This window comes from Cervus canadensis, chromosome 28 (assembly GCF_019320065.1).
Source record: "Cervus canadensis isolate Bull #8, Minnesota chromosome 28, ASM1932006v1, whole genome shotgun sequence".
Classification (NCBI taxonomy): domain Eukaryota; kingdom Metazoa; phylum Chordata; class Mammalia; order Artiodactyla; family Cervidae; genus Cervus; species Cervus canadensis.
The window spans coordinates 42,712,791-42,738,445 of NC_057413.1; the positions used below are offsets into that span (position 1 = coordinate 42,712,791).

The 25,655-nt window shown below is 43.7% G+C and overlaps 1 protein-coding gene and 2 pseudogenes across 1 annotated transcript in view; 2 read left to right on the forward strand and 1 right to left on the reverse strand.

Moving 5' to 3' along the window:
- The first annotated feature begins 6,965 nt into the window (after positions 1–6,965).
- LOC122429066 lies at positions 6,966–8,578 on the forward strand (annotated as a pseudogene).
- Positions 8,579–12,835: 4,257 nt separating this feature from the next.
- LOC122429063 lies at positions 12,836–15,196 on the reverse strand (annotated as a pseudogene).
- A 5,421-nt stretch (positions 15,197–20,617) lies between these two features.
- Positions 20,618–25,655, forward strand: part of CMTR1 (cap methyltransferase 1) — a 53,033-nt gene continuing 47,995 nt past the window's right edge. The window contains exons 1-2 of the mRNA XM_043449196.1: positions 20,618–20,799; positions 22,822–22,959. Coding sequence (XP_043305131.1) covers positions 22,827–22,959 — 133 coding nt within the window. The 5' untranslated portion in view covers positions 20,618–20,799; positions 22,822–22,826. The remainder of the gene's footprint in view (positions 20,800–22,821; positions 22,960–25,655) is intronic.

Genomic DNA, 25,655 nt, shown 5'->3' on the forward strand with positions numbered 1-25,655 from the left:
CAGATGTGATGGGGAAGAGTCTGAGCTTCGAGTCTACCTTTTACTTGCTCTGTGACCGTTAGCCAGTTACCCAACTTCTGTGGGTCTCAGTTGTTGTTCAGTCGCTCAGTTGTGTCCGACTCTTTGCGACCCCATGGACTGCAGCATGCCAGGCCTCCCTGTCCATCACCAACTCCCGGAGCCTCCTGAGACTGATGCCCATTGAGTTGGTGATGATATCAAACCATCTCATCCTCTGCTGCCCCCTTCTCCTCTTGCCTTCAGTCTTTCCCAGCATCAGGGTCTTTTCCAATGAGTCGGCTCTTCGCATCAGGTGGCCAAAGTACTGGAGCTTCAGCTTCAGCATCTGTCCTTCCAGTGAATATTCAGGGTTGATTTCCTTTAGGATTGACTGGCTTGATCTCCTTGTTGGCCAAGGGACTCTCAAGAGTCTTCTCCAACACCACAGTTCAAAAGCATCCATTCTTTGGCGCTCAGCCTTCTTTATGGTCCAACTCTTACATCCATACACAACTACTGGAAAAACCATAGCTTTGACTAGACAGACCTTTGTTGGCAAAGTGATGTCTCTGCTTTTTAATACACTGTCTAAGGTTGCCATAGCTTTTCTTCCAAGGAGCAAGCATCTTTTAATTTCATGGCTGCAAGTACCATCTGCAGTGATTTTGGAGCCCAAGAAAATAAAGAGTCTCACTGTTTCCATTGTTTCCCTATCTATTTGCCATGAAGTGATGGGACTGGATGCCATGATCTTAGTTTTTTTGAATGTTGAGTTTTAATCCATCTTCTTCACTCTCCTGTTTCACCTTCAAGAGGCTCTTTAGTTCTTTGCTTTCTGCCATAAGGGTAGTGTCATCTGCATATCTGAGGTCACTGATATTTCTCCCAGAAATCTTGATTCCAGCTTGTGCTTCATCCAGTCCAACATTTCCCATGATGTACTCTGCATATAAGTTAAATAAGCAGGGTGACAATATACAGCCTTGACGAACTCCTTTCCCAATTTGGAACCAGTTCGCTGTTCCCTGTCCAATTCTAACTGTTGCTTCTTGACCTGCATACAGGTTTCTCAGGAGGCAGGTAAGGTGGTCTGGTATTCCCATTTCTTTAAGAATTTTCCACAGTTTATTGTGATCCACGCAATCAAAGGTTTTGGCATAGTCAATGAAGCAGGTCTCAGTTACTAGCTCTAAAAGATAAGAGGGCACTTCCTTCTGACCTGCTCTGGTTATAGGATTTGGGTGACGCCTCCCTCAAAGGTCTGTGCTGAGTATGAGGGACAGCTTGAGCTGCTCATTGTTGATGCCGCCCCTCCCCCCTGCCTATGGAAGGTTCTCTCTCTGTCTTTTCTTTCTAATTTTATCTTGGCTGTGCTGGGTCTCTGCTGTGGGGCACAGGCTTTCTCTAGTTGCCGCACGCAGTGTCTCTAGTGTGACCAGGCTCAGGAGCTGTGGGTCACGGGCCTGGTTGCCCCCTGGCATGTGGGATCTTAATTTCCTGACCAGGAACTGACCCCCATGTCCCCAGCATTGAAAGGTGTATTCTTAACCACTGGACCACCAGGGAGGTCCCTGGAAGCTTCTATTTTAAGTTCATAACATTCTAAAGCAAATAGATTTATCACCTCTTCTCTTCCATTCATCGTTTTCTCTTCAAAAACACTGGGTGAGACTGGGACAGTGGACATTCTGGAAGTTAAAGGAGAGGAGAGACTAAAGGGAATGGAAGGAACTTCCTAAAAGCTCAGGGAGGATGTGTCCTTAACGTTATCCTCTTGCAGATGGCTCCTTACAAGGAGCCTCCTCAGCCAACACAGCCTGCGTCGTAAACGCCAGGTCCTGGGACAGAGTGCACTGGTGCTCAGCCCTTCCTCTTCTCTCCTCAAAGTCCTTCTGTAAGCTTTCTAAATAAGTGCCTAGTCTTTGCTCTTTTCTGTTCCAATCCATGCCCCATACCTTATCCCAAGGGGGCTTTCTAAAGCATACATGAGGTCATGTCTTGGCCCCGTGTGTCTCCTTGCTGCTGCTGCTGCTAAGTCACTTCAGTCGTGTCCGACTCTGTGCGACCCCAAAGACGGCAGCCCATCAGGCTCCCCCATCCCTGGGATTCTCCAGGCAAGAACACTGGAGTGGATTGCCATTTCCTTCTCCAGTGCATAAAAGTGAAAAGTGAAAGTGAAGTCGCTCAGTTGTGTCCGATTCTTAGTGACCCCATGGACTGCAGCCTACCAGGCTCCTCTGTCCATGGGATTTTCCAGGCAAGAGTACTGGAGTGGGGTGCCATTGCCTTCTCCAGTGTCTCCTTGAGTCATGGGCAAATGAATTACATTTTCCAAGCCTCAGTTTTCTCATCTATAAAATGAGGATGGTAATACCTATGTCTTGGGGGTTGTTGTGAAGACTGAATGAAATGGTAAGAAGTAGCCTGGAGCATAGTGCCTGGAACATAGCAAGAGTTCCTGCGTGAACTATTGCTGTTACTACCGTTATTGCCCAGGGTACACAGCCGTCTGGCCCAGTGGTCGTGAGCGCTTGCCAGGGAGTCAGACACAGTTGGCTCTGTCTTTACTATTCATATGAGCTTGGGCAAGTCAGGCTACCTCTCCTCATTTCCTTTCCATGAAATGAGGATAATAAAAATCCTTCCACTCAGGGTTTCTGTGAGGGTGAAATGAGATGGTATATGCATTTCAGAATTAGATTAGGCTAATAGAGGTCCCTAAACAAGCCATTACCCCTACCCCCATAAAAGCTGAAGGGAGGCTCAGTTGTTATTAAGGACTCAGGTTCTTCCTATCTCTGTCCTTCACCATCCTTGGGGGTTGCCTAGTAGCCCATGACAGCAAAAGTTTTAAGGCTTCCTGGAATTTCCACCCAACAACTTCTAATTACACATCATTGGCCAGCATGTAGGATGATGTCACATCTAGCTGCAAGGGAAACTAGAATTAAAGTTTTTCAGCTGGACAAATTGCCACCCAGAATGAAATAGGGTTCATCAAGTCATTCTGCCAACAACTATATGAATGGGCTTGGAGGTAGATCTTCCAGCCCAGTCAAGCCTTCAGATGGCCAATAGCTTGAATTCAACCTCAGGAGAAACCAGTATTACTGAGCTATGCTGCTCCTAGACTCCTCACCCTCAGAAATGGTATGAAATTGTGTTGTTTTAAGCTACTAAACATTGGGGCAATTTGTTATGCAGCAATCAATAACTAATACAGTAGGCAACAAGCCTCAGAATATTAGATTATCTTTGTCACCAATAGAAACCATACCTGTTTTAATATCTTTAAGTTGCTGTAGAGATTTTAAAATATTTCTACTCATCCTTCCTCCAGAATTACAGTATTATTAGATTTACTACTATATAATACACAATTTCCCTTAGGATTCATTCACTCCTAAAGGAAATCAACCTTGAATATTTACAGAAGGACTGATACTGACGCTTTAGCTCCAATGCTTTGGCCACCTGGCCAGTGAACAGCTGACTCATTGGAAAAATACCCTATTGCTGGGAAAGACTGAGGGCAGGAGGAAAAGGGGGTAACAGAGGATGAAATGGTTGGATGGCATCACCTACTCAATGGACATGAGTTTGAGCAAACTCCAGGAGATAGTAAAGGACATGGAAGTCTGGCATATTGCAGTTGATGGGGTCAGAAAGAGTTGAACACAACTTAGTGGCTGAACAACAATAGTACATGATTATGGTCTTGCATTTTTGTGTTATGTAGTTGGCCAGCTACTGGGCAACTCTGGACCTAGGGATCAATGTGCTTCTCACACTGATAACTCTGATATCTTTGTTGCTTTTGAGGAATTTCTGTCAAAAATTATTTGTTGATCAAACAAGATCAAACAGAGGAGGTAAGTTGTTTCCATTGTTGGTTCAGGTTTTGCAAACCAGACAGTTCAAATGAGAATTCTTAACACTCCATGAGGCAGCTTTGACCTTTGGTAATGTGAGCAAGTGTGCAGTCAAGAAGTGTGGGCTAGTTGTTTTCAAACCTATCTAATGGTTGAAGTGACTGTTACAGGATATTATTTAAGATAATTTGGTATTGTTAACACGATATAGGCCATGTATAGAGTTACACAATCTGCAAGTAGCAGAAGTCCTTTTGTTTTGCACTGTAAACTCTCTTTGTACATTGTCTGTATTGTGAAGTAAAGGTATAAACGAACACGCAGTATTTGTACAGGCTGTATTTTCCTTAGAAAATACTGAGAGGTCTTTTGTTTATTTGTTTGGCCTAGCTGTGTGGCTTGCGGGATCTTAGTTCTCTGGCCATGGATCGAACCAGTAGCCCCCTGTAGTGGAAGCTCAGAGTCCTAACCACTAGACCACCAAGGAATTCCCCTGAGCATTTAAAATAAGAAAACTGAAGGCTAGATGTTCTGGTGTGGCCAAGTGAAGAGACTGGCATCTCATTTACCCCAAAAGATACTGGGACAAAAGCAGTAGTTGACATAAAGAAAAAGTGACAAAACACCCATTTCATTTCCCCAGACACCAAACAAAATCATACAACAATCTGAGAAGCATTTATGCTTGAAAAACTGCTGAACTTCAGGTAAGAAGAGTGGGAATCTGTGATTTTCTGGCCTGAGGCTGCACCATCACTCTCTCCCTCAGTTATTTGATACAGAGATTCTAAATTTTAAGACAGTCAGGACCAGCACCTTCTCTGCTCTGGTCAGTGAGGACAGAGGATAGTGATCAGAAACACCCAACAGTGTTGCTGATGAAGGGACAATCTCAGAGGTAGCAGTGAGGAGGGCCAGTGGCTCTACCATCTAAAGGTTGTAGTCTTGGTTGGGGCAAGCTTCCAGGATGAAGCTGCATGCATGCACAGAGATAAGAGAGGGCCCAATCAGCTACACGCTCCTGGCCAACCCTGAGGCTTTGTGTATGTGCAGAGGAAATGCAAAAGGGCATAACAATAAGTGAAAGCTGGGTAAGAGTGAAAATGGTGGCCGAAACTATGAATACACTCCCCCAGAAAACACAGATCTGTCAGTAGAGGACAGAAGAGTTAGTTCAGTGGCTTGAGGTGGTTGGACACAAGCTCTGTTTGATCAGTGGCTAGTCACTCAGTTATGAAGTACATGAGCAAGTACTTCAGGAAGTCAGAAATAAAAATAACAAAAAAATGACAGAAGTTGTAGCTATATTCTGCTGGAGAGACAGATTTCATGGATTTAGCCCAGACAAGTTACTAATCAGAGAAACAATAAACAGATAAACAAATAGAAATAACAGTAGCCTGCAGGGGGGAATTAGAATTCAGACTTGCTACAAGATATTATCTAAAATGTCCAATTTACAACAAGAACAACAACAACAAATTATAAGACACACAAAGAAACGGAAATGCATGACCCATACTTCGAAAAAAACAGTTAATATAAATTGACTCTGAGTGAGTATTGATACTGAATTTAGCAGACAAAGACTTCAAAGAGGCTGTTATGAGGATGTTCAATGAACTAAAGGAAATTATATTTAAAGAATTCAAAGAAATTACGATCACAATGAATCAATAATAGAGATTCTCAATAAGGAGATAGAAATAATAATAACCCAAGGATATCCTGGAGTTGAAGAATACAGTAACAACCCAAAGTAATCTATATAACCAATGCAATCCCTATTCAAATGCCAACAACATTCTTTTTTTTTTGCAGTAACAGAAAAATCCATCCTAAAATTCATATGGAATCTCTAGCAATCAAAACAGTGTGGGGTTGGCATAAAGACAAACATATCAACCAATGGAATAGAATAGAGCAGTGGTGCCTAACATTTTTGACACCAGGGATGAGTTTCAAAGAAAACATTTTTTCCGTGGAATGAGGGGGGATATGGTTCAGGCGGTAACGTGAACCACGGGGAGCGGCAGGTGAGGCTTTGTTCACTCGCCTGCTACTCTCCTCCTGCTGTGTGGTCTTGTTCCTAACAGACTTTGAATCAGTACTGGTCTGTGGCCCAGGGACTGGGGACCCCTGCAATAGAGAGCCCAGAAATAAACCCATATGGTCAAGTGACTTTAAAAAAAAAAATTATTATTTTTTAAATTGTTGGCTGCATTGCAAAGCATGTGGGATCTTAGTTTCCTGACCAGGGATTGAACCCCTGTCCCCTAAAGTGGAAGCATGGAGTCTTAACCATTGGATCACCAGGGAAATCTCCATGGTCAAATGATTGTAAATGATTTTTGACAAAGATAAAAGGACCTCAACGGGAAAGGACAGTCTTCTCAACCAGTGGTGTTGGAAGGCTTCCCTGGTGGTCCAGTGATTAAGAATCTACCTTGCAATGCAAGGGACACCAGGTCGATCCCTGGTCCCGGCAGATCCCACATGCCATGGGGCAACTAAGCCTGTGTGCCACAACTACTGAGCCTGTGCTCTCGAGCCCATGAGCCACAAACACTGATCCTACGTGCTACAACTACTGAAGCCCATGCAGCTAGAGCCCATGCTCCGCTGAGAGAAGCCACTGCAATGAGAAGCCCACACATGTACCTAGAGAGTAGCTCCCCCTTGCCACAACTAGAGAAAGCCCATGCACAGCAACAAAGACTCACCACAGCCAAAAAAATAAAAATAAATAAATAAATCTTAAAAAAATACAAGTGGTGTTGGCAAAACCGAATATCCATATGCAAGAAAAGGAGGTTGGACCTTTACATCACCTACAACAATGGACTCAAAATGGATTCAAGACCTAAATGTAAGAGTGAAACTATAAAACCCTTAAAATATTGCAATATAGGAGAGAATCTTCGTGCCATTATACCTGGCAATAATTATTTGGATATGATGTCGAAAATATAGGCAACAAAAGAGAAAATAGATAAATTGGACTTCATCACAATTAAAAACTTTAGCTTTTTCACACCAGGTTTGCTGCCAGGACACAGGTGTCGTGAAAACCACCGTTAAACCTAAGCAAAAATGGGAAAGGAAAAGACCCATATCAGCATCGTTGTCACTGGGCACGTCGATTCAGGGAAGTCCACCACAACTGGCCATCTGGTCCACAAATGTGGCGGGATTGACAAGAGAACAGTTGAAAAGTTCAAGAAGGAGGCTGCCGAGATGGAAAAGGGCTCCTTCAAATATGCCTGGGTCTTGGACAAACTGAAAGCTGAACGTGGGCGTGGTATCACCATCGATATCTCCCTGTGCAAGTCTGAGACCAGCACGTACAATGTTACCATCACTGATGCCCCAGGACACAGAGACTTCATCAAAAACATGATCACAGGCACAGCCCAGGCTGACTGACTGTTGCTGCTGGCTTTGGTGAATTTGAAGCCGGTATCTCCAAGAACGGGCAGACCCGTGAGCATGCCCTTCTGGCTTACACTCTGCGTGTGAAACAACAAATTGTGGGAGTTCACAAAATGGATTCCGCTGAGCCACCCTACAGCCAGAAGAGATACGAGGAAATTGTTAAGGAAGTCAGCACCTACATTAGGAAAACTGGCTACAACCCCAACACAGTAGCATTTGTGCCAATTTCTGGCCGGAATGGTGACAATGTGCTGGAGCCAGGTGCTAACATGCCATGGTTCAAGGATGGAAAGTCACCCGTAAGGACGGCAATGCCAGTGGAACCACCCTGCTTGAAGCTCTGGATTGCATCCTGCCACCAACTCGCCCAACTGACAAAGCCTTGCGTTTGCCTCTCCAGGATGTCTATAAGATCAGTGGTATTGGTACTGTCCCTGTGGGTCACGTGGAGACTGGTGTTCTCAAACCTGGCATGGTGGTCACCTTTGCTCCAGTCAATGTGGCAACTGAAGTGAAGTCTGTAGAAATGCACCATGAAGCATTGAGTGAAGCCCTTCCTGGGGACAACGTGGGCTTCAATGTCAAGAATGTGTCTGTCAAAGATGTTTGTCATGGCAATGTGGCTGGTGACAGCAAAAATGACCCACCAATGGAAGCAGCTGGCTTCACAGCTCGGGGGATTATTTTGAACCATCCAGGCCAAATCAGCGCTGGATGTGCACCTGTGCTGGATTGTCACACAGCTCACATCACTTGCAAGTTTGCTGAGCTGAACGAGAAGATTGATCATCGTTCTGGGGAAAAGCTGGAAGATGGCCCTAAATTCTTGAAATCTGGTGTTGCTGCCGTCGCTGATATGGTTCCTGGCAAGCCCATGTGTGTCGAGAGCTTCTCTGACTATCCTCCCCCTGGGCCGTTTTGCTGTGCGTGATATGAGACAGACAGTCTCTGTGGGTGTCATCAAAGCAGTGGACAAGAAGAGAGCTGGGGCTTGCAAGGTCACCAAGTCTGCCCAGAAAGCTCAGAAGGCTAAATGAATATTATCCCCAATACCTGCCACCCCTGTCTTAATCAGCGGTGGAAGAACGGTCTCAGAACTGTTTGTCTCAATTGGCCATTTAAGTTTAATAGTAAAAGACTGGTTAATGATAACAATGCATCGTAAAACCTTCAAGAGGAAAGGAAAATGTTTTTGTGGACCATATGTTTTGTGTGTGGCAGTTTAAGTTATTAGTTTTTAAAATCAGTACTTTTTAATGAAAACAACTTGACCAAAACTCTGCTACAAAATTTGAGACCCATTAAAAAAAAAATTTGAGACCCATTAAAAAATGTTTAATGAAAATCCTGTGTCTTCTTTGGGTCAACATTGTAACTCCCTATAGTACTACTTTGGTAAGAGTTGCTCATAACCTATTTCTGGTGAAACAATTTTTGATTTATAGGTTTGTATTTCTAGGGTGAAGCTTCAGGTTTGTTAACCTTGTGTTGAGAACTCATCTGTTTTAATCACATCTTAAGCATTGGTGCAACACTTTCTAGGTTAGGACAGATGAGTAAAGAGTAACTATGTTTTTTTTTTAGTAACTATGTTTTATATGTAAGCTAGTTTTTAAGGTCAGATTCTATAGTATAAAAGCTCCCATTGCATATAAAATTTTGTACGGTGACATAAATGAGTAAACCTATGTCATTTAGTTTCCCAGTTATGAGGATGTGCATTCACATTTATAATATTAAGTAGTTAATCTAAAACGTGAGGCTTAAACAGTATTGAGTATTGCACTGCAATACTGCTAGAGTTAATAGTATACAGATTCTAGGAAAAATAAAAGATGCTGGAGGCTAAAAAAAAAAAAACTTTAATTCATCAAAGGATTACATCAACAGGGTGAAACGGTGGCCTGTGGAATGAGAGAAAATATTTGCAAATCATATATCTAATAAAGAATTAATATCTGGAATATATAAAGAGCTTCTACAATTCAGTAAAACCCCCAAAGACCCAACTGGAAAATGGGCAAAGGACTTCAATAGGCATTTCTCCAAAGAAGATATGTAAATGACTCATAAGAACGTGAAAAGATGTTCAACATCACTAATCATTGTGAGTTGCTTAGTCATGTCCGACTCTGTTAGCCCATGCACTGTAGCCCACCAGGCTCCTCTGTCCATGGAATTCTCCAGGTCAGAATGCTGGAGTGGATAGCCATTCCCTTCTCCAAGGGATCTTCCTGTCCAAGGGATCAAACCCGAAACTCCTGCATTGCTGGCAGATTCTTTTACAGTTTGAGCCACCAGGGAAACCCCCCGTCATTAGGAAAATGCAAATAAGAACCATGAGATGGCAGTGTCACTTCATTATCACCCCCAGTAAGACAGATGCTACGAAAAAAGAGAAAAAACACTAAAAACCCCCAGAACATAACAAGTGTTGGTGGAGACGTGGAGAAATTGCAACTTTTGTGCATTGCTAGTGGGGATGTAAAATGGTGCAGCTGCTATGCAAAATAGTATGGCATTTTCTAAAAATATCAAGCATAGAATTAACATATGATCCAGTAATTCCATTTCTGGGTATATACCCAAGGGAATTGAAAGCAGGGACACAAGCAGATACTTGTATACCCATTTTCAAAGAAGTCTATTCATGATAACCAAAAGGTAGAAGCAATATAAGCACCCATTGATGGATTAATGAATAGTCAAAATGTGATATATATGTGTATATCATATATATATATATATATATACACATACACATATATATATATATATATATAATGGAATATTATTCAACCTTAAAAAGGAATGAAATTCTGACACATGCTCCAACATGGATGAACTTTGAAGACATTATGCTAAGCAAAGAGAATGAGTCACAACAGGACAAATATTATATGATTCCACTTATAATGCAATACTTAGAATAGGCAAATTCATATAGATAGAAGTACGGTGGTTTCCAAGGACTAAGGGGAGAGGAGGAACAAGGAGTTATTATTTAATGGTAACAATTTTGGGAAGATGAAAATGTTCTAGAGATGAATAGTGGTGAAGTTTGCACAACAATATGAATGTACTTAATGCCACTGAATTATATACCTTTAGAAACGGTAAATTATATGCAATGTATGAGTTACCACAAAAAGTATAACAACTAAATGAAAAATTCAATAGAGGGGCTTAGCAGCAGATTCTAGATGTCAGGAAAATTACCCAATCTGAAGATATTTTTTTAACTGAAAACAGTGATTGCTGTTCAAAGACCTGTGGAACAACATCCTACAGACATTAGACATACAATATATGTCTAATGGTTGTATCCAAAGGGGAGTTGAGAAAATAAAGGGCAGAACTTTTATTTTAAATAATGGTCATAAAATTCCCAAATCTGATGAAAACATGAATCTGTATATCCGAGAATACAACAAACCTTAAGTAAGATTAATACAAAGAGATCCACTCCTAGACACATCCTAGTCTAGTGTTCAAAGACAAAGAGAAAATCTGAAAGTAGCAAGAGAAAAATGACTCCATATATATAGAGAGCATTAATTAATACAACTGTTGGCTGAATCTAATCCAATACAAGGGAGAAGACAGTGGGTTGATGTATTGAGCATGCTGAATAAAGAATTCTATATCCAGCAAAACTGTCCTTCAAAAATGAAACCAAAATAAAGACAATACTAGGTGAAAACAGGAAACATTGCTATGCTCCCTTATAAGATAGACTAAAGGAAATAATTTAGACTGAAAGGAAATGACACCAGAAAATGACCCAAATCCATAGCTAAAAATGAGGAGCACCAGAAATTGTATATACATGGGTTTAATATGAAAGACTGTATTTTTCCTTCTTAACTATCCTAAAAACCACAAGATTATAACACTGTATTGCTATGTGATATATATGTTAAAAACTTTGTGAGTAAACTGTGAATGATATAAAAAATAAGAACCAGTATTTCTAGGAAGGGACAGAAAACCATTCAACACAGTGTGCAAAAATTATAGTTTCACAACTACTAAAGCCCTCATGCCCTAAAGCCTGTGCTCCTCAACAAGAATTGTTGTTGTTCACTCAGCCATGTCCAACTTTTGCTACCCCATGGACTGCAGCACACCAGGCTCCCCTGTTCTTCACCATCTCCAGGAGCTTGCTCAAACTCATGTCCATTGATTTGGTGATGCCATCCAACCATCTCATCCTCTGTCATCCCCTTCTCCTCCTGCCTTCAGTCTTTCCTAGCATCAGGATCTTTTCCAATGAGTTGGCTCTTCACATCAGGTGGCTGAAGTATTGGAGCTTCAGCTTCAGCATCAGTCCTTCCAATGAATATTCAGGGTTGATTTCCTTTAGGATTGACTGGTTTGATCTCCTTGCAGTCCAAGGGACTCTCTTAAAGGGACCAGAGAAGCTTATCAAGATTAGGAAATGGCCACCTGAGATTAATCCACTGTAAACCCTGCTCACACCCTAATCTTGTCAGAGACCCCACCTCTGAACCACTGTTATAAAACCCTTCATCATATCCTCTGGGGTTGAGACATAGCAGAAGCCTCCCTTAAAGGCAAATCACTAAAGTTATCCTTTTCTACTTCATCTAAAATTCTGTCTCCGGGATTTGATTCAGGACCAGTGATAGAGAGACCAAGCTTTTGGTAACAAAACCCTCTGACACTAGCAAGTAGGTCTGGTTCAGTCTCCTGTGGGGTCACTGCTCCTTCCCCCTGGGCCCTGGTGTGCACAAGAGTTTGTGTGTGCCCTCCAAGAGCAGAGTGTCTGTTTCCCCCAGTCCTGTGGAAGTCTTGTAATCAAATCCCACTGGCCTCCAAAGTCACGTTCTCTGGGGATTCCTACTCCTCCTACCATCTCACTGTGGTTTTCTCCTTTGTTTTTGGAAGTGCGGTATCTCTTTCGGTGGGTTCCAGTGTCTTCCTGGGGAGAAGGCAACGGCACCCCACTCCAGTACTCTTGCCTGGAAAATCCCATGGACGGAGGAGCTTGGTAGGCTGCAGTCCACGGGGTCGCGAAGAGTTGGACATGACTGAGCGACTTCACTTTCACTTTTCACTTTCACGCATTGGAGAAGGAAATGGCAACCCACTCCAGTGTTCTTGCCTGGAGAATTCCAGGGACGGGGGAGCCTGGTGGGCTGCCATCTATGGGGTCGCACAGAGTCAGACATGACTGAAGCGACTTAGCAGGAGCAGCAGCAGTGTCTTCCTGTTGATGGTTGTTCAGCAGTTAGTTGTGATTTCAGTGCTCTCATGAGAAGAGGTGGGTACATGTCCTTCTACTCTGCCATCTTGAACCAATCTCTCAATTTTTGAGCTACTACTGCTATAATCTGTGTCTGAGGATTAAAAGTCATTAACGGTGGTGAAACCAGATAAAGTGTAAAACTTGCCATCTTCTACAACTTACTATGCATATTTCTTGAATACAATTTTACTTAACATACAAATTACTTATTTATCTATAGGTTCATAAAAGCAATTTATTTTATATATTTTTTTTATGTTTCTGAAATATAAGTATACATTTTAATTTAATATATTTTAAAATCAGTACATGTATACACATGACTAACAGACCGAATCCACACCTGTAAGCTTCCAAGAACCATTTACTGTGCTGACAGTAGTAGGGGTGCAGGCAGAGGGAGAATAAATAATAGTGCTTTGGGGAGCGCAGTAGTGATCGATAGGGTAGGTAAAGAAGGAGCCTCATCGTGGACATTACGGCAGGAACAACTCCCCAGTACTGACATGTGCAAAGTTCCAGGTCTCCACGACAGAAACAGGAATGGCCCAGCCAACCAAACAGCCTCCCTACTTGGCTACCAAGTGCAGAGGGTGGAGGGACTCAGGCACCAGGGTGCCGGGATGGGGGAGCTGGACCCAGAGAGTAGAGTTCAGACAAGCACGTGTGTTCATACACACACACACCACCCCCACCCCCCCACCCCCCGCTGACCACAGCATCACCCCACATGACAAAACTGTACACAGTTGAACAAAGGTGCTCCCAGCCTCCCTGTCACCTCTTTGGCAGTGAGTCAGGCCATCCCAACTTCTGACACACAGACATCTTCATCAGTAGGAAGGCTGTCCTGTGTGGTGGGGACAGGCCTTTAGGTGAGAGCAAAGCTACTGAAGCTGTAGCATTAAGTGAACATCCCGCTGAGGATGCTGCCATTGAGTTCCAGGTTCTCCTTGTTGGCTCCATGCTTGACGGCACGGGGCGTTTTTTTCCCCGAACCGGTGGAAGTGATGACTGGCTTGCTGCCAGAAGGTGGAAGTCGAGACACGGGAGCGGTAGACTGTCCCCGAAAAGACAGGCCGAATGCTGCTGTTGGCCGTAGCATTGGACATGGTGGTAGTGTTCAGCTTGCACACTTTGCCTGGAGTGCTGGGTGCCAGTCCTCGCCGCTTGTTGGGTGTTCGCGGAGTACTGCCATAGAGCATCTCTGTCTCTGTCTGCTTGTTCTTTAGTTGTCGTTCCTGCTTGGCCCTCCTTCTCCAGCCGGTGCATCTCCCACTGTTCTCCATGTACTCCATGAATTTCTGCCCATTCACCACAAATGCCTTTGAATGCTCCTGTTCCCACATTTCAATTCTTGCTTTCAACTCCTCTTCCAACTTAGGGAGTGTTTTTTGGAGCTTGGCTCTCTGCTTTTCCTCTTTTAGAAGATTTCCTCCACGATTTGTAAATCGACTTGGATCTGAAGCTTTTCTCTCAAACTCTAAGAAAAGCCTCCAGCTTTCTTCCCACTTCTGGACACCTTCAAAGAGTTCTTTGTGAACCTCATAGTAGTTTCTTAACCGCACAATCTCGGCTTCATGGAGCTGGAGCAGATTTTCTGTGTAGTCCTCGGAGTAGTAGGCGGCGAACGCCCGCCTCTGCTCCTGGCTGTAGAAACACTTGTCCCAGTGCTGTGCCACCTCCACTCGGATTGCCTCGATCACCTTCTTCATGTTTTGCATTTTCAGTTCTTCCAACCGATCCACTTCTAACTGCAGCGCTTTCCGGACCTTGGCCTTCAACCCAGTCATAACCGTGGCCACAGCTTCTCTTTCTTCTGCAGGTATTTGCAACCTATCCCAGAGCTCTCGTATCTGAGCACGCAGCCCCCTCACACACTGCTTCATTTTGTGCTTTTTGCACTTCCAGCTGCCAGAGCAACTTCTGTAGTGTTGCAATATTTTCCAGAGATAAACAGAAGGCTTCTTCATCTTCACACACCACGTCTCTTTCAAAGCTTGTGTCCGGAGTGTGCTCTAATTCCTCCATACACAGTATGATTTGTCTCTTTATGTTAACAAACTCCTCACGCCTAGATGCCTTTGTTTCCCTCAAAGTTGCCACATGTTGTCTAAACTGGTTCAGCTCTTCTAAGCTGGGAACTGAGGTGCTGTCGATTTCATAATAGGGCATGCAAAGAATTTCACACAGTTCTCGATCTTGTTCTTGAAGAATTTTCAGTTCTTGTTTTCTCTCCTTTTTCTGTTTTCTTCTCAGTTCTACCTGAGTATGCAAATCCTTTTCTAGCTGCAAGATGGTTGTCTCTCCTTCTTCATGAAAAGGCTCAACATTTAACTCGCTGCACAGAGTGTTCAGTTCTTTTTGACAGACGGCTATGCTTTTTATAAGTCTTTCCTTCAGGCTTTCCTCTTCAGCAATCATCATATCCAGGAGGTCCTTGATGTGCTTCTTTACAACCTCAGTTCTTTGTAACCGCTGGTCCTCTGGAATGCCAATCAATTCCCATATTTCCCGAAGGTGATTCAGGGCTTTCTGGAGACATAGTATGGACTCCTCTGCCAGCACCTCACTTCTCCTCATGACGGACGCTCCAAGAGGGCAGGCGTCGAGGCCCCCGACCTTCTCCACGTGGGCCGATCGCAGAAACCCCCGGCAAGCACCAGCGGCGTCCCTCCTGGTTGCAGCTGCCAGCAATTTATTTTAAGACCATACAAAAATTCTTTCAAAAATGGCACTTGGAGCATTAAAATAAATAACAATAGTAATGTATAATGATCTAATGCTATTATAACCACATACATATATACATGCATACATTAGGGAGAAGAAACACTTCTTACAATAGAATGCTGACCATTAAAGTCAGAAAGAATCATGGAGTTAGAAGGCTACCATTTAGTAGATTACACAGTGAAAATTGATTTGGGCAGGAGTCATCCTCAAAAGCTAAAACTTGTTGGTAAAGGTTTGATGAGGAACAGAACATGCAGATAGTTTGAAAATACTTGTTAATGGAAAATGAAGAAATAGTAAGGTCATGGTAGAGAAACTTAGACACCTCCTTAAACAGCTGAACAGGTGATCAACATTACTGTCACTAGTAATGGTACAGGTAGACATCATGCCCCTCTCCTGCCATAAGAGGGATGCAATATCATTTCTATACTATCCTTGCCAACAGTACATGATTCCAATTTAATCATGAGGAAACATTAGATTCCAATTTGGGGGCGTTTCACGAAACAGCTTTTTTAAAATGTCAAGGTTATAAACTAGAAACTTTTAGAAACTGTTCCAGATTAAAGAGAACTAAAGAGACATGACATAATTTGATATATGATACTGGATAGGTCCCTGGACCAAAAATAAATTTCCAACTTGTTGAGATATCATTGACAAATTAAATTTCAGCTATTTAAAGTGTGCAATGTGATGATTTATGTGTACATTGTGAATGAATCGCCCTCCCCATGAAGTTAACACATCTATCCCCTCATATATTTACCCCCCCCTTTTTTTTTTTGGTGAGAAAATTTAAGTTTTACTCTTTTGGCAGATCTCAATTATACAATATAATATTATCAGCTATAGTCACCATGTTATACATTAGATCCCCAGGCCTTATTCATCTTAAAAATGGCAGTTTGTGTACACTTTTACCAACCTTTCCTTATATCCCCCACCCCACACCTCCAAGCCCCTGGCAATCACTTTTCTACTCTGTTTCTATGAGATTGACCCAATCCCCAGATGCCTGATATAAATAATACCATATAGTATTTCTCTTTCTCTATCTGGCTTATTTCACTTAGCATGATGCCCTCTGGTTATACCTATGTTGCTGCAAGTGACAGGATTTCTTTATCCCACTATGTAAGTAAATACCACATTTTCAATCTTTTTTTTTAACTTTTGATTTGGAGTACAGCCGATTAACAATGTTGTGACAGTTTCAGGTGGACAGCAAAGGGACTCAGCCATACACATACATGTATCCATTCCTCCCCAGACTCCCCTCCCATCCAGGCTGCTACATAACTTTGAACAAAGTTTCATGCTCTATATAAAGTTTCATGTTGGTTATCCATTTTAAATGTAACAGTGTGTACGTGTCCATCCCGAACTCCCTAACTATCCCTTCCCCCTAGAAACGATGTGTGTTCTCTAATATACCACTTTTTCTTTATTCATTCATCCAAAAAAATTATTTACTACAAAGTACATTATGGGACAGTTGGTGAAATATAAATAAGATCTGGAGATTAAAATATCATATCAGTGTTAACTTCCTGATTTTGATAATTATACTATAGTTAAGGAAGAGACTATCCTTATTCTTGTGACATAAACACTTAAGTAGGGATCAAGAGGTATCATGCCTACAATTTACTTCAAATGGTTCATAAAAACAATATGCTTATATTATTGTTTTTCAATTGTTCAGTCGCTAAGTTCTATCCAACTGTGCGACCCCATGGACTGCTGTATGCCAGGCTTCCCTGTCCCTCACTATCTCCCGGAGTTTGCCCAAGTTCATGTCCATTGAATCAGTGATGCCATCCAACCATCTCATCCTCTGTAACCCTCTTCTCCTTTTGCCTTCAGTCTTTCTCAGCATCGGGGTCTTTTCCAGTCAGTTGGCTCTCCGCATCAGTGGCCAACGTATTGGAACTTTAGTTTCAGTATCAGTCCTCCCAATGAATAGTCAGGGTTGATTTCCTTTAGGATTGACTGGTTTGATTTCCTTGCAGTTCAACGGACTGTCACATCTCTAGCACCACAGTTTGAAAGCATCAGTTCTGAGCTGAACCTTCCTTATGGTCCAAGTCTCACATCTGTACATGACTACTGGAAAAACCATAGCTTTGACTATAGGGACTTTTTCAGCAAAGTGGTGTCTCTGCTTTTTAATATGCTGTCTAGGTTTGGCATACCTTTCCTTTCAAGGAGCAAGCGTCTTTTAATTTCATGGCTACAGGCACCATCAGCAGTGATTCTGGAGCCCAAGAAAATAAAATCTGCCACTGCTTCCACTTTTTTCCTTATATTTGCCATGAAGTGATGGGACCAGATGCCATGATCTTAGTTTTTTATTGTTGAGTTTCAAGCCAGCTATTTTTCACAAAGCCAGTTTAAAATGAAATGTCAAAGAAAAGCAATTGATGATGACAGCCTTGTATTATATTGTTTTACTTGAATTATCCAATGTGTTAGAACACAAATGGTGTGTGTGCATGTGTAAAAATGAATGTGGACTGAAGTGTAATGTAAGCAAAACTGAAAGAGCATCTTACATTTTCCCAGCCTAAAAGGGCATCTAAATAAGATGTGGCTCTCAATGTCACCAGCTTCCTCTTTTTGCATCCTGTACTCATTCTGATGCCATCAAGGAAGAATTCTTATCTTGTGAGTCCTTTTGGAAACTACAAAGGAAGGCTATGAACATTTTAAAAAGAGTAAACATATTGTTTACCAAATAAACCTGTTGGGAAGAAAACTTTGTATTCTGCACAGATGGAGCCCCTGAGATGCTTGGTAAAGCATCTCATTTTACTACTTTCATAAGAAAGGAAACTTCTTCACACCACTCATTGTCTTTCTACTTAGACAAGCACTGGCAAAAAGATTCTTCTAACAGCCCTGATAAAGAGGTTTTGTCAATAGCCACTTGTCAATGCCATCAACTTTATCAGAGGCAGATCTTTGAGTCAAATGCATTTAAAATTTGTTTTGTAAAGATATGAGAGCAAAATATAAATTCCTTCTGTACCACATGGAAGTTTGCTGGTTTTCATAAGGGTATGCCTTCAAGCACATTTTCAAACTAAGGGCAGAATTTTTACTTGAACAGAAAATTTAAAAACAAAGAAGGAAAAGAAAATCCACTCTTGGGACATTATAAGAGTTTTGTTTTTCATGTATGGCTTACCTGACATATACTTTTGATCATGTGAATGAGTTAAACCTTTCAATTCAATGTTATGAGGTCAATGTTATAAATGCTTCTTAAAAATTTAAAAAACATTTTCAGTTAAGTGATTAATAAGGAAGAAACTGGAAGATATGCTTTTCTAAGACAGAGTTGTAATATAAAATTCTGTCAAATTTTTTTGGAAAGAGAAATCTGCAAATTTCTGGAACACTTTAGAAGTCTTTCAAAAGTTATTTCTACCTTATGGCTTCTAAGTTGAACCACAGATATGCAGTCCATTTCTTTCTTAAATAAACTGAATCAAAGATGTTAAGATGTTGATCTATCCAAAGATGAATTCATTCATCTTTGAACAAAAAACTACAGTTGAAGTTTTAGCTCAAACATACTGGAAGAATTCTAGTATTCCTTGAAAAAGTATTGTTCTTGCCTTGATTAAAAAAACTGTTGAAGGTTTAACTTCATTTGCAAAAATAAACCTTTTAAAAAATATTTAATTTCATTTTTATTTATTTGGGTGCACCAGGTCTTAGTTGTGGCATGTAGATCTTTGGTCTTCATTGCATCATGCAGGATTTTTAGTTGCAGCTTGTGGGACCTAGTTCCCTGACCAGGAATGGAACTCAGGCCTCTTGCATTGGGAATATGGAGTCTTAGCCACTGGACCACCTGGGAAGTCCTTTCCTGCTTTTTTTTTTTTTTTAATCTTTGGTCAGTTATCTCATTTCTTTTCCCACACTTGACCTGTTCTAGAACCCTGCCCAACATGCATGCACAACTTTTTGCTAAGATGCATTCCACCACAGAAACCTGTAGGGGTTTGTCCACACTTACTGTGGGGTTGTGCCCCCTCCTTTTTTGACCCCTAAGGAGCCTTCCTGCACATGTGCTGACAGGGAAGTTTTCCTTGATCTCAGGAGTGGTGATTTTATCTCTTTATTTCAGCACAGCTCAGCTTCTGTCCTTGGAGTGTCCGGATAAAGCAAAGCTTCAATTTTACTCCAGTTGAAAAACACCAGCTTTCCAGTCCAGGGGCCCATCCGTCTCCTACCTCAGTGCCATTCACTGGAAAAAGAGCAGGCCTATGGGAGAACATAAGGTCAGACTTGAATTTATGGGTGTGAAGTTGTTGCAGGGAAAAGCCCACTCTGACTCCATATTGGAGGTGCTTCTTAGACTTGCTTTTCATTACTTTTGTTATTATAATCATTTGTAAGTCCTGCCTCAGAGAATCCTGCTCCTCTGCCTGACTGTTAAAGCGCCTTTGTTCAGAGTCCTGTCCCCCTGTAGATGGCAAGAGGTAAGAAATTAACACATCCCCTGTCTGAGGCTTGCTATTCTAGGAGATCTTTGCAAGATCAATGGCCTTTTTATTTTGTTTCCTCACCTCCCCCCATCGCTGATCTATTTTAAAAAACCTGGCAAGATAGTTATTTTGATATAATAGTCTGCCAGGTTCTCAATCAGCTCTCCAAACGAAGTTGCATTCCTTGCCTCAAGCCTTGATCTCCTGTCATTGGCCTGTCCCGGGGCGAGCAGAGGAAGCTTGGATTCCGGTAACAAGGTGACACCGAGGATGCTCAGCAAACTTCTGGCCCCACTGGTCTGAAGATCAGAAGAGAAGCTTGGCATGGGAAGCCATCTGTGTCCGTACGGTAAGAGGCCATAGGCAGCTCTCCTTTTCCTCTGGACCTTACTTCAATATCTATAGAGATTGCACTGTTTCTCTACGTTGGAGATAACAGCAGTGAACAAGGTTGGGTGCGTGTGCCTTCAAACCATTTTACCCATTACCTCTCTAAACTTGTTCTTAATCTGTAAAATTAAGACAATGATGAGATTGAGAGAGGAGTTGATGCAATGCCACTTGGCTTTTTCTGTTTTTCACGTTTGTTTCTGGTCCTCTAGAGCCAGAAGACTAGATACCAGGTTACTCTCGCTTTTATGGTCCTTCCGCGTCGGGTCTTCTGCGCAGGCGCCCTGGACCGCCCCGGGGCAGGGTGGGGGTGGGGCGGGCCCGAAGCCTAGCAGGTCTTCCCCGGGGCCAGGGCCCGCGAGGGGTGGAGGGAATCAGGCTGCCCTGACGTCATCAGGCTGCGCGGCCCGCAGGGCGGGACCCGAGCGCGACAAGGCGGCCAGCGGACCGGGGCGGGCTAGTGGGGAAGCGAAACTGAGGGAGGAGGCGGCGGCTCTGGCAGTGGCTGGGCCAGGCCTGGCGGCGGCGGCATCGGCGGCCTAACCGCCCCCCCTCTCCGCTCCTTGGCAGGTTGCCCTCTTCCCTCAGCGTGAGTGCCGACGCGCGGCCCCGGGTGGGGGGGCGGCGAGCGGGCGGGCGCGCGGGGCTCAGCATCCTCACGTCCGCCGCCGCCGCCTTGGCCCCCGCGCTGGCGGTCGTGATCCTCGTCGCCCCTTCTCTCTCCCGTCCTCCCTTATACCCCCGTCTCTTCCCCCGCGCCCTGTCTCCAGTCCACCAGCCGCTGCTGACACGTCTCTGCGCACATATTCTTCACACAGTCACGTTGTCTACAAATGAGAAGGCTGGCCGGGGGGGCCGCGAGCTCATTTCTTCCCTCTCGTGATAAGGGGTGGCGGTGCGAAACCCAGGCCTGGGGAGATGGAAAGGGGATCTGAACCCCTTCCCTGGGAGAGCAGCGAGTCGAAGCCGGCCTTCTGCCTTCCTCTTAGGAGTTCCCTGCATTTTTATGGATGTGTAGGTCACTTGAGCTGTGGTGGGTAGGTCGGTTGTCTGCGCGGCCTTCCCCTCTCGGGCCTCAGTTCCTTGCAGTGGCAAAGGAAAGAGGGTTGGATAAGGTGGTTTGGAAGGTCCAAATCCAGGATGTGTAGGGGCGGAGCACCAGTGTCTCCTGCCTTTTGCACAGTTTCCACTCCTTTTCTTGCATCCATCTCAACACAGTTCTTGAGTTTCCTGTGCTTCAGTCTCCCCCAGAGGTGCTAGGAATCAGAGGGCCCTTAGCTTAGGTTATGGGCCTTGGAGGTGATGGTGGTGGTGGTGGTTGCGGGGAGGGGTGGGGGGAAGCTTTTTAAGACCCTGCCATAAAGTTAAATGTAGCTCAGCTTGGTTTTGCTTTGTTTGTTCAGCATCTCCTGTTCTTCCTTCTTCCTCAGGATAGCTCCTGCCTGTGCCTAGTTAAGAGGCTGCCTCCTTAGAAAGGAGGAGATTGTGTGTTGGGTTGGCTGGCTCATCCTTGAGCTGGAGAGAAGTGAAACGTGATTCATGTTTGAATCACGAGAGATCAGTGATACCTTTGGATTTCAGCACTCTGTTGCTGTCCTGACCCATGCTGTTCACCTGCCCTTGTGCCCCGGCAGCTCCCCTTCCCCAAGGAGTTGCAGGCCAGCTGAGCACCCACCTGTTTGCTCTTATTTTTGAGTACTTTCTCTTTTCTGAGTCCTCTTATAGCCAACAGTTGTGTATAAACCACTCTGTTTTCACCTACTCTTGTTTTTCAATTTAATCATTCCTTGAGGAATGATTTCAGGAATCTCATTATTACTTCATTCCATCTCATTTCCCCCCTCCTGTTTGCTTCTCATACTTACCCACGGGCATGGATGATGGTCACACGTACCTCGCCTCCTTCCATTCTTTTTTTGTGGAGGCGGGTGCCTGTTCTTAAAATTGCTGGTTTTGTACCTGAGTCCTATGATATAATAAGTCTGGTCCCGCTGACTTTCCCACTCTTCCGTTTTTTCAGTCAAGTCAACCACTGCTTCCATTCCTTACTCCATTCAAAAACTTTCCCAATTCTCCCATGTTTTCAAATATCCTGAAGTAAACCAGAAACCAGTATTTGTATCATATTGTATGATCTCTTAATTTTCCTGGTGAAATAATGCGATGGAGCAGTCTTTCTGGGATGGTCTTTTCACCTTGAAAATAGTTGTTGATATTCATTAGGTTTCATGATTAATTTCCAGTGTACTTATTGTCACACGTGTCCCTTGTTGCATCAGAACTATAGAATAGCAAGTCCTTAAGGCCTTTTTTTCCCTTGTGGCTTGTGGAGTTGATCCATGACTTTTTAGTATTTGACACCAGTGGCCCAGAGACCTCTGGGTCTGTGAGCACCACATTTTCCAGTAAAACTGACAGCTCTTATTGAAAACCAGAGCTTGGCTAGCCTTCCTGGATATCCTTCTAAGGAAGACGCTGTTCAAGCACTGGCACTGGCAGCTATTTGGAGTTGCCAGCTTTCATCCCATTAATGGTTTACTCTCTGGAATTCCCTGCTGTGATCCTAGTGGCTCTGACCAGGGCAGCTGACTATCTGGATTTATGGTTGCAGTAACAATGAAGAGGAGAAATGATTCAGAATGCACTGCCCCTCTCAAGAAACAGAAGAAAAGAGTTGCTGAGCTTGCCCTGAACCTCAGCTCCACATCTGATGATGAGCCTCCCTCCTCTGTCAATCATGCAGCAAAAGGTAAGCTTGCTTCTGTGGTCAGAGATCACTGACCATCTGGCTGCTTGAATCCCTGATGCCTCAGTTGGGCAGAATACAGTCCACTGCCCCATGAGGAAAATTCGGCAAATTCTACTGAGATTATCGGCTGTAGACTTTCTCTTTTGCCATTCTCCTGTTGGGAGTTGGGAATGTGTTATAACTAAAATACTGGACTTTCTACAGGTGTGCCTTAGTTCTGTTGTGGCCCTTCAGTGAGTGGCACTCTTGCTGCCTTCAGCCAGGTGGATGTAGTGGTGAGCCTTGAGTGCCCCTTGCTCTCAGCTGTTAATGATCCTGGGGCTCTTTCACAGGGCTTGGCTCTTTGCTGTGGTGATCTGGCTTAACTTCCCTCAGGTTTTTGCATTCTGTTTTCTTAGTTCCCTTGGCAGTTATGGTCAGAAACACCCGAAGGAATGGGGCATCCCTGTGTTCACTGTTTGCATTAAGCTTTAAGGATTTCACTGATCTGGTTGAAACGACCATTTTACTTTGCTTGTTTTCCAGGGTTGCAGATGTTCAGTTTCCGCAGGTGCTTTCTGTGAAGCTTTCTGTCTCGGAGCTTGCCTGAAATACCAAACAATTAGCAGTAGCCGTGTTTGCATTTTCCTTGCGTTCCAGCTGTATTAACTCCTAACAGTACTGTGAACTGGGTAGCTTAAAACAACAGAAATATATTCTCCAGACTTCTGGAGGCTGGAAGTCTAAAATGAAGGTTACAGCAGGGCCTCGCTCCCTCCCAGGGCTGTAAGAAAGAATCCTGCCTTGCCTCTTTTTGTTTCTGCTGCTGCTGCTGCTAAGTCACGTCAGTCGTGTCCAACTCTGTGTGACCCCATAGACGGCAGCCCACCAGGCTCCCGTCCCTGGGATTCTCCAGGCAAGAATACTGGAGTGGGTTGCCATTTCCGTCTCCAGTGCATGAAAGTGAAAAGTGAAAGTGAAGTTGCTCAGTCGTGTCCGACTCTTTGCGACCCCATGGACTGTAGCCTACCAGGCTCCTCCGTCCATGGGATTCTCCAGGCAAGAGTATTGGAGTGGGGTGCCATTGCCGTCTCCTTGTTTCTGCTAGTTGCTGGCAATTCCTGGTGTTCTTGCAGCAGCATAACTCCAGTCTTTGCCTCTGTGTGTGTCTGTGTTCAAATTTCCCTCTTCTTAGGAGGATAGCAGTCATTGGATAAGGGCCCACCCGAATCCAGTATGACCTCATCTTAATTCGATTATATCTGCAGAGACCCTCTTTCCAAATGCCATGTTCCCAGTGCTGAGTGGATATGATGTTTTGGACACCCAGTACCCCCAGCAGTCTTGCATTTTGTATCCTTTGCTGGATCAATGGTAAATTGGAATGAAATTTGGTAACAGATTGGTGACTGAAATAGTGTGAAGCATCCCCTTGAGGGTGATAGAAAATACAGTTTATTCTCAAGAGGCTGGCTAATTGAAGGGCAGTTACTCATCAGGTGTACTGAGTAGCTGGTCCAGAAGGGAGGAACTTGACAGACCTTGCAGACAGCTAATGAAGCATTTGGTGCGGCCTTGATCCCTGCTAGATAAGAGACTCTTCTTATAACCTTCTGTGTGGGGATAGGTGCGCCTTTAAAGTTGTCACAGATTTTAGGGTGGGTGGGAAAGGGTTTATGTCACTGAGATTGCTAATTTGGGAAGGCAAAAATATATTGGGCGAATCGGTTCTGGCAACTGTTGAGGAAGGGGATTTTGCTTATCACCTGGGATCTGAGCAACTTGAAGGTAGAATCTTCAGTCTTGAGCAGGAGAAATGGCCTGCATGGGGGAAAGGGAATGTGTGCCTAGGGGAATACTTAGGTGGTGGAGGCATCTGGTCCTAAGTGGATCTCAGGGGACATTTTCTCTCAAGAGAATGACTCCCAGGAGATGAAGGTGTATACTTAACACTCTTTTTTTTTTTTTTTCTTAACACTCTTTCAAGGGAAACAGTCTAATTTAAATTTCAAGCTTTTAAAAATGTGACTGTGAATTGCGATTATCCCCCCTCCCTTCCATTCTCCCACAGACTCCCCTTAATTCTGCCAAATGGCTTTAACCTTTTCAGAAGTAGCACCGTATGACTCAGTCAGGTTTGACTGTTTCTGTTGTGTATACAGAATGGAAATCTAGAGGTGGCCAGTATGTTGTATATGTCTGGCAATAGGTCATTTGGTCCCCTTGATTTGCAGAAAAATGAGGCAGAGGCAAACATTGTTAACTTCCGCGGTGAGCTTATCTTAGGGGGGGGCAGTTCCACAGAAAACTCTGAGGATGAGTGTCTGGTGTCTTCATCAGCAAGACTGCTGTCTGTGCCCCTCCCCCTGCCGCCACATGCCTGGCATGGAATAAATGGCTCAGTACATGGGAATGACAGAGGATGAGATGGTTGCATGGCATCACCGACTCAATGGACATGAGTTTGAGTAAACTCCAGGAGTTGGTGATGGACAGGGAGGTCTGGCGTGCTGCAGTCCGTGGGGTCGCAGAGTCGGACACGACTGAGCAGCTGAACTGAACTATTTACTGAATAGAACTGATGGAAAGCAACAGTGGTATCTTTTCTAAAACCCTTAAAATGCTTCACCTCTTTGATTGTGCCCACCCCTGTTCCAGTCTGCAGAGGATCATTTCATTGAGTACTTTCCATTAATATCATCTCCTTCTGTGTTGAT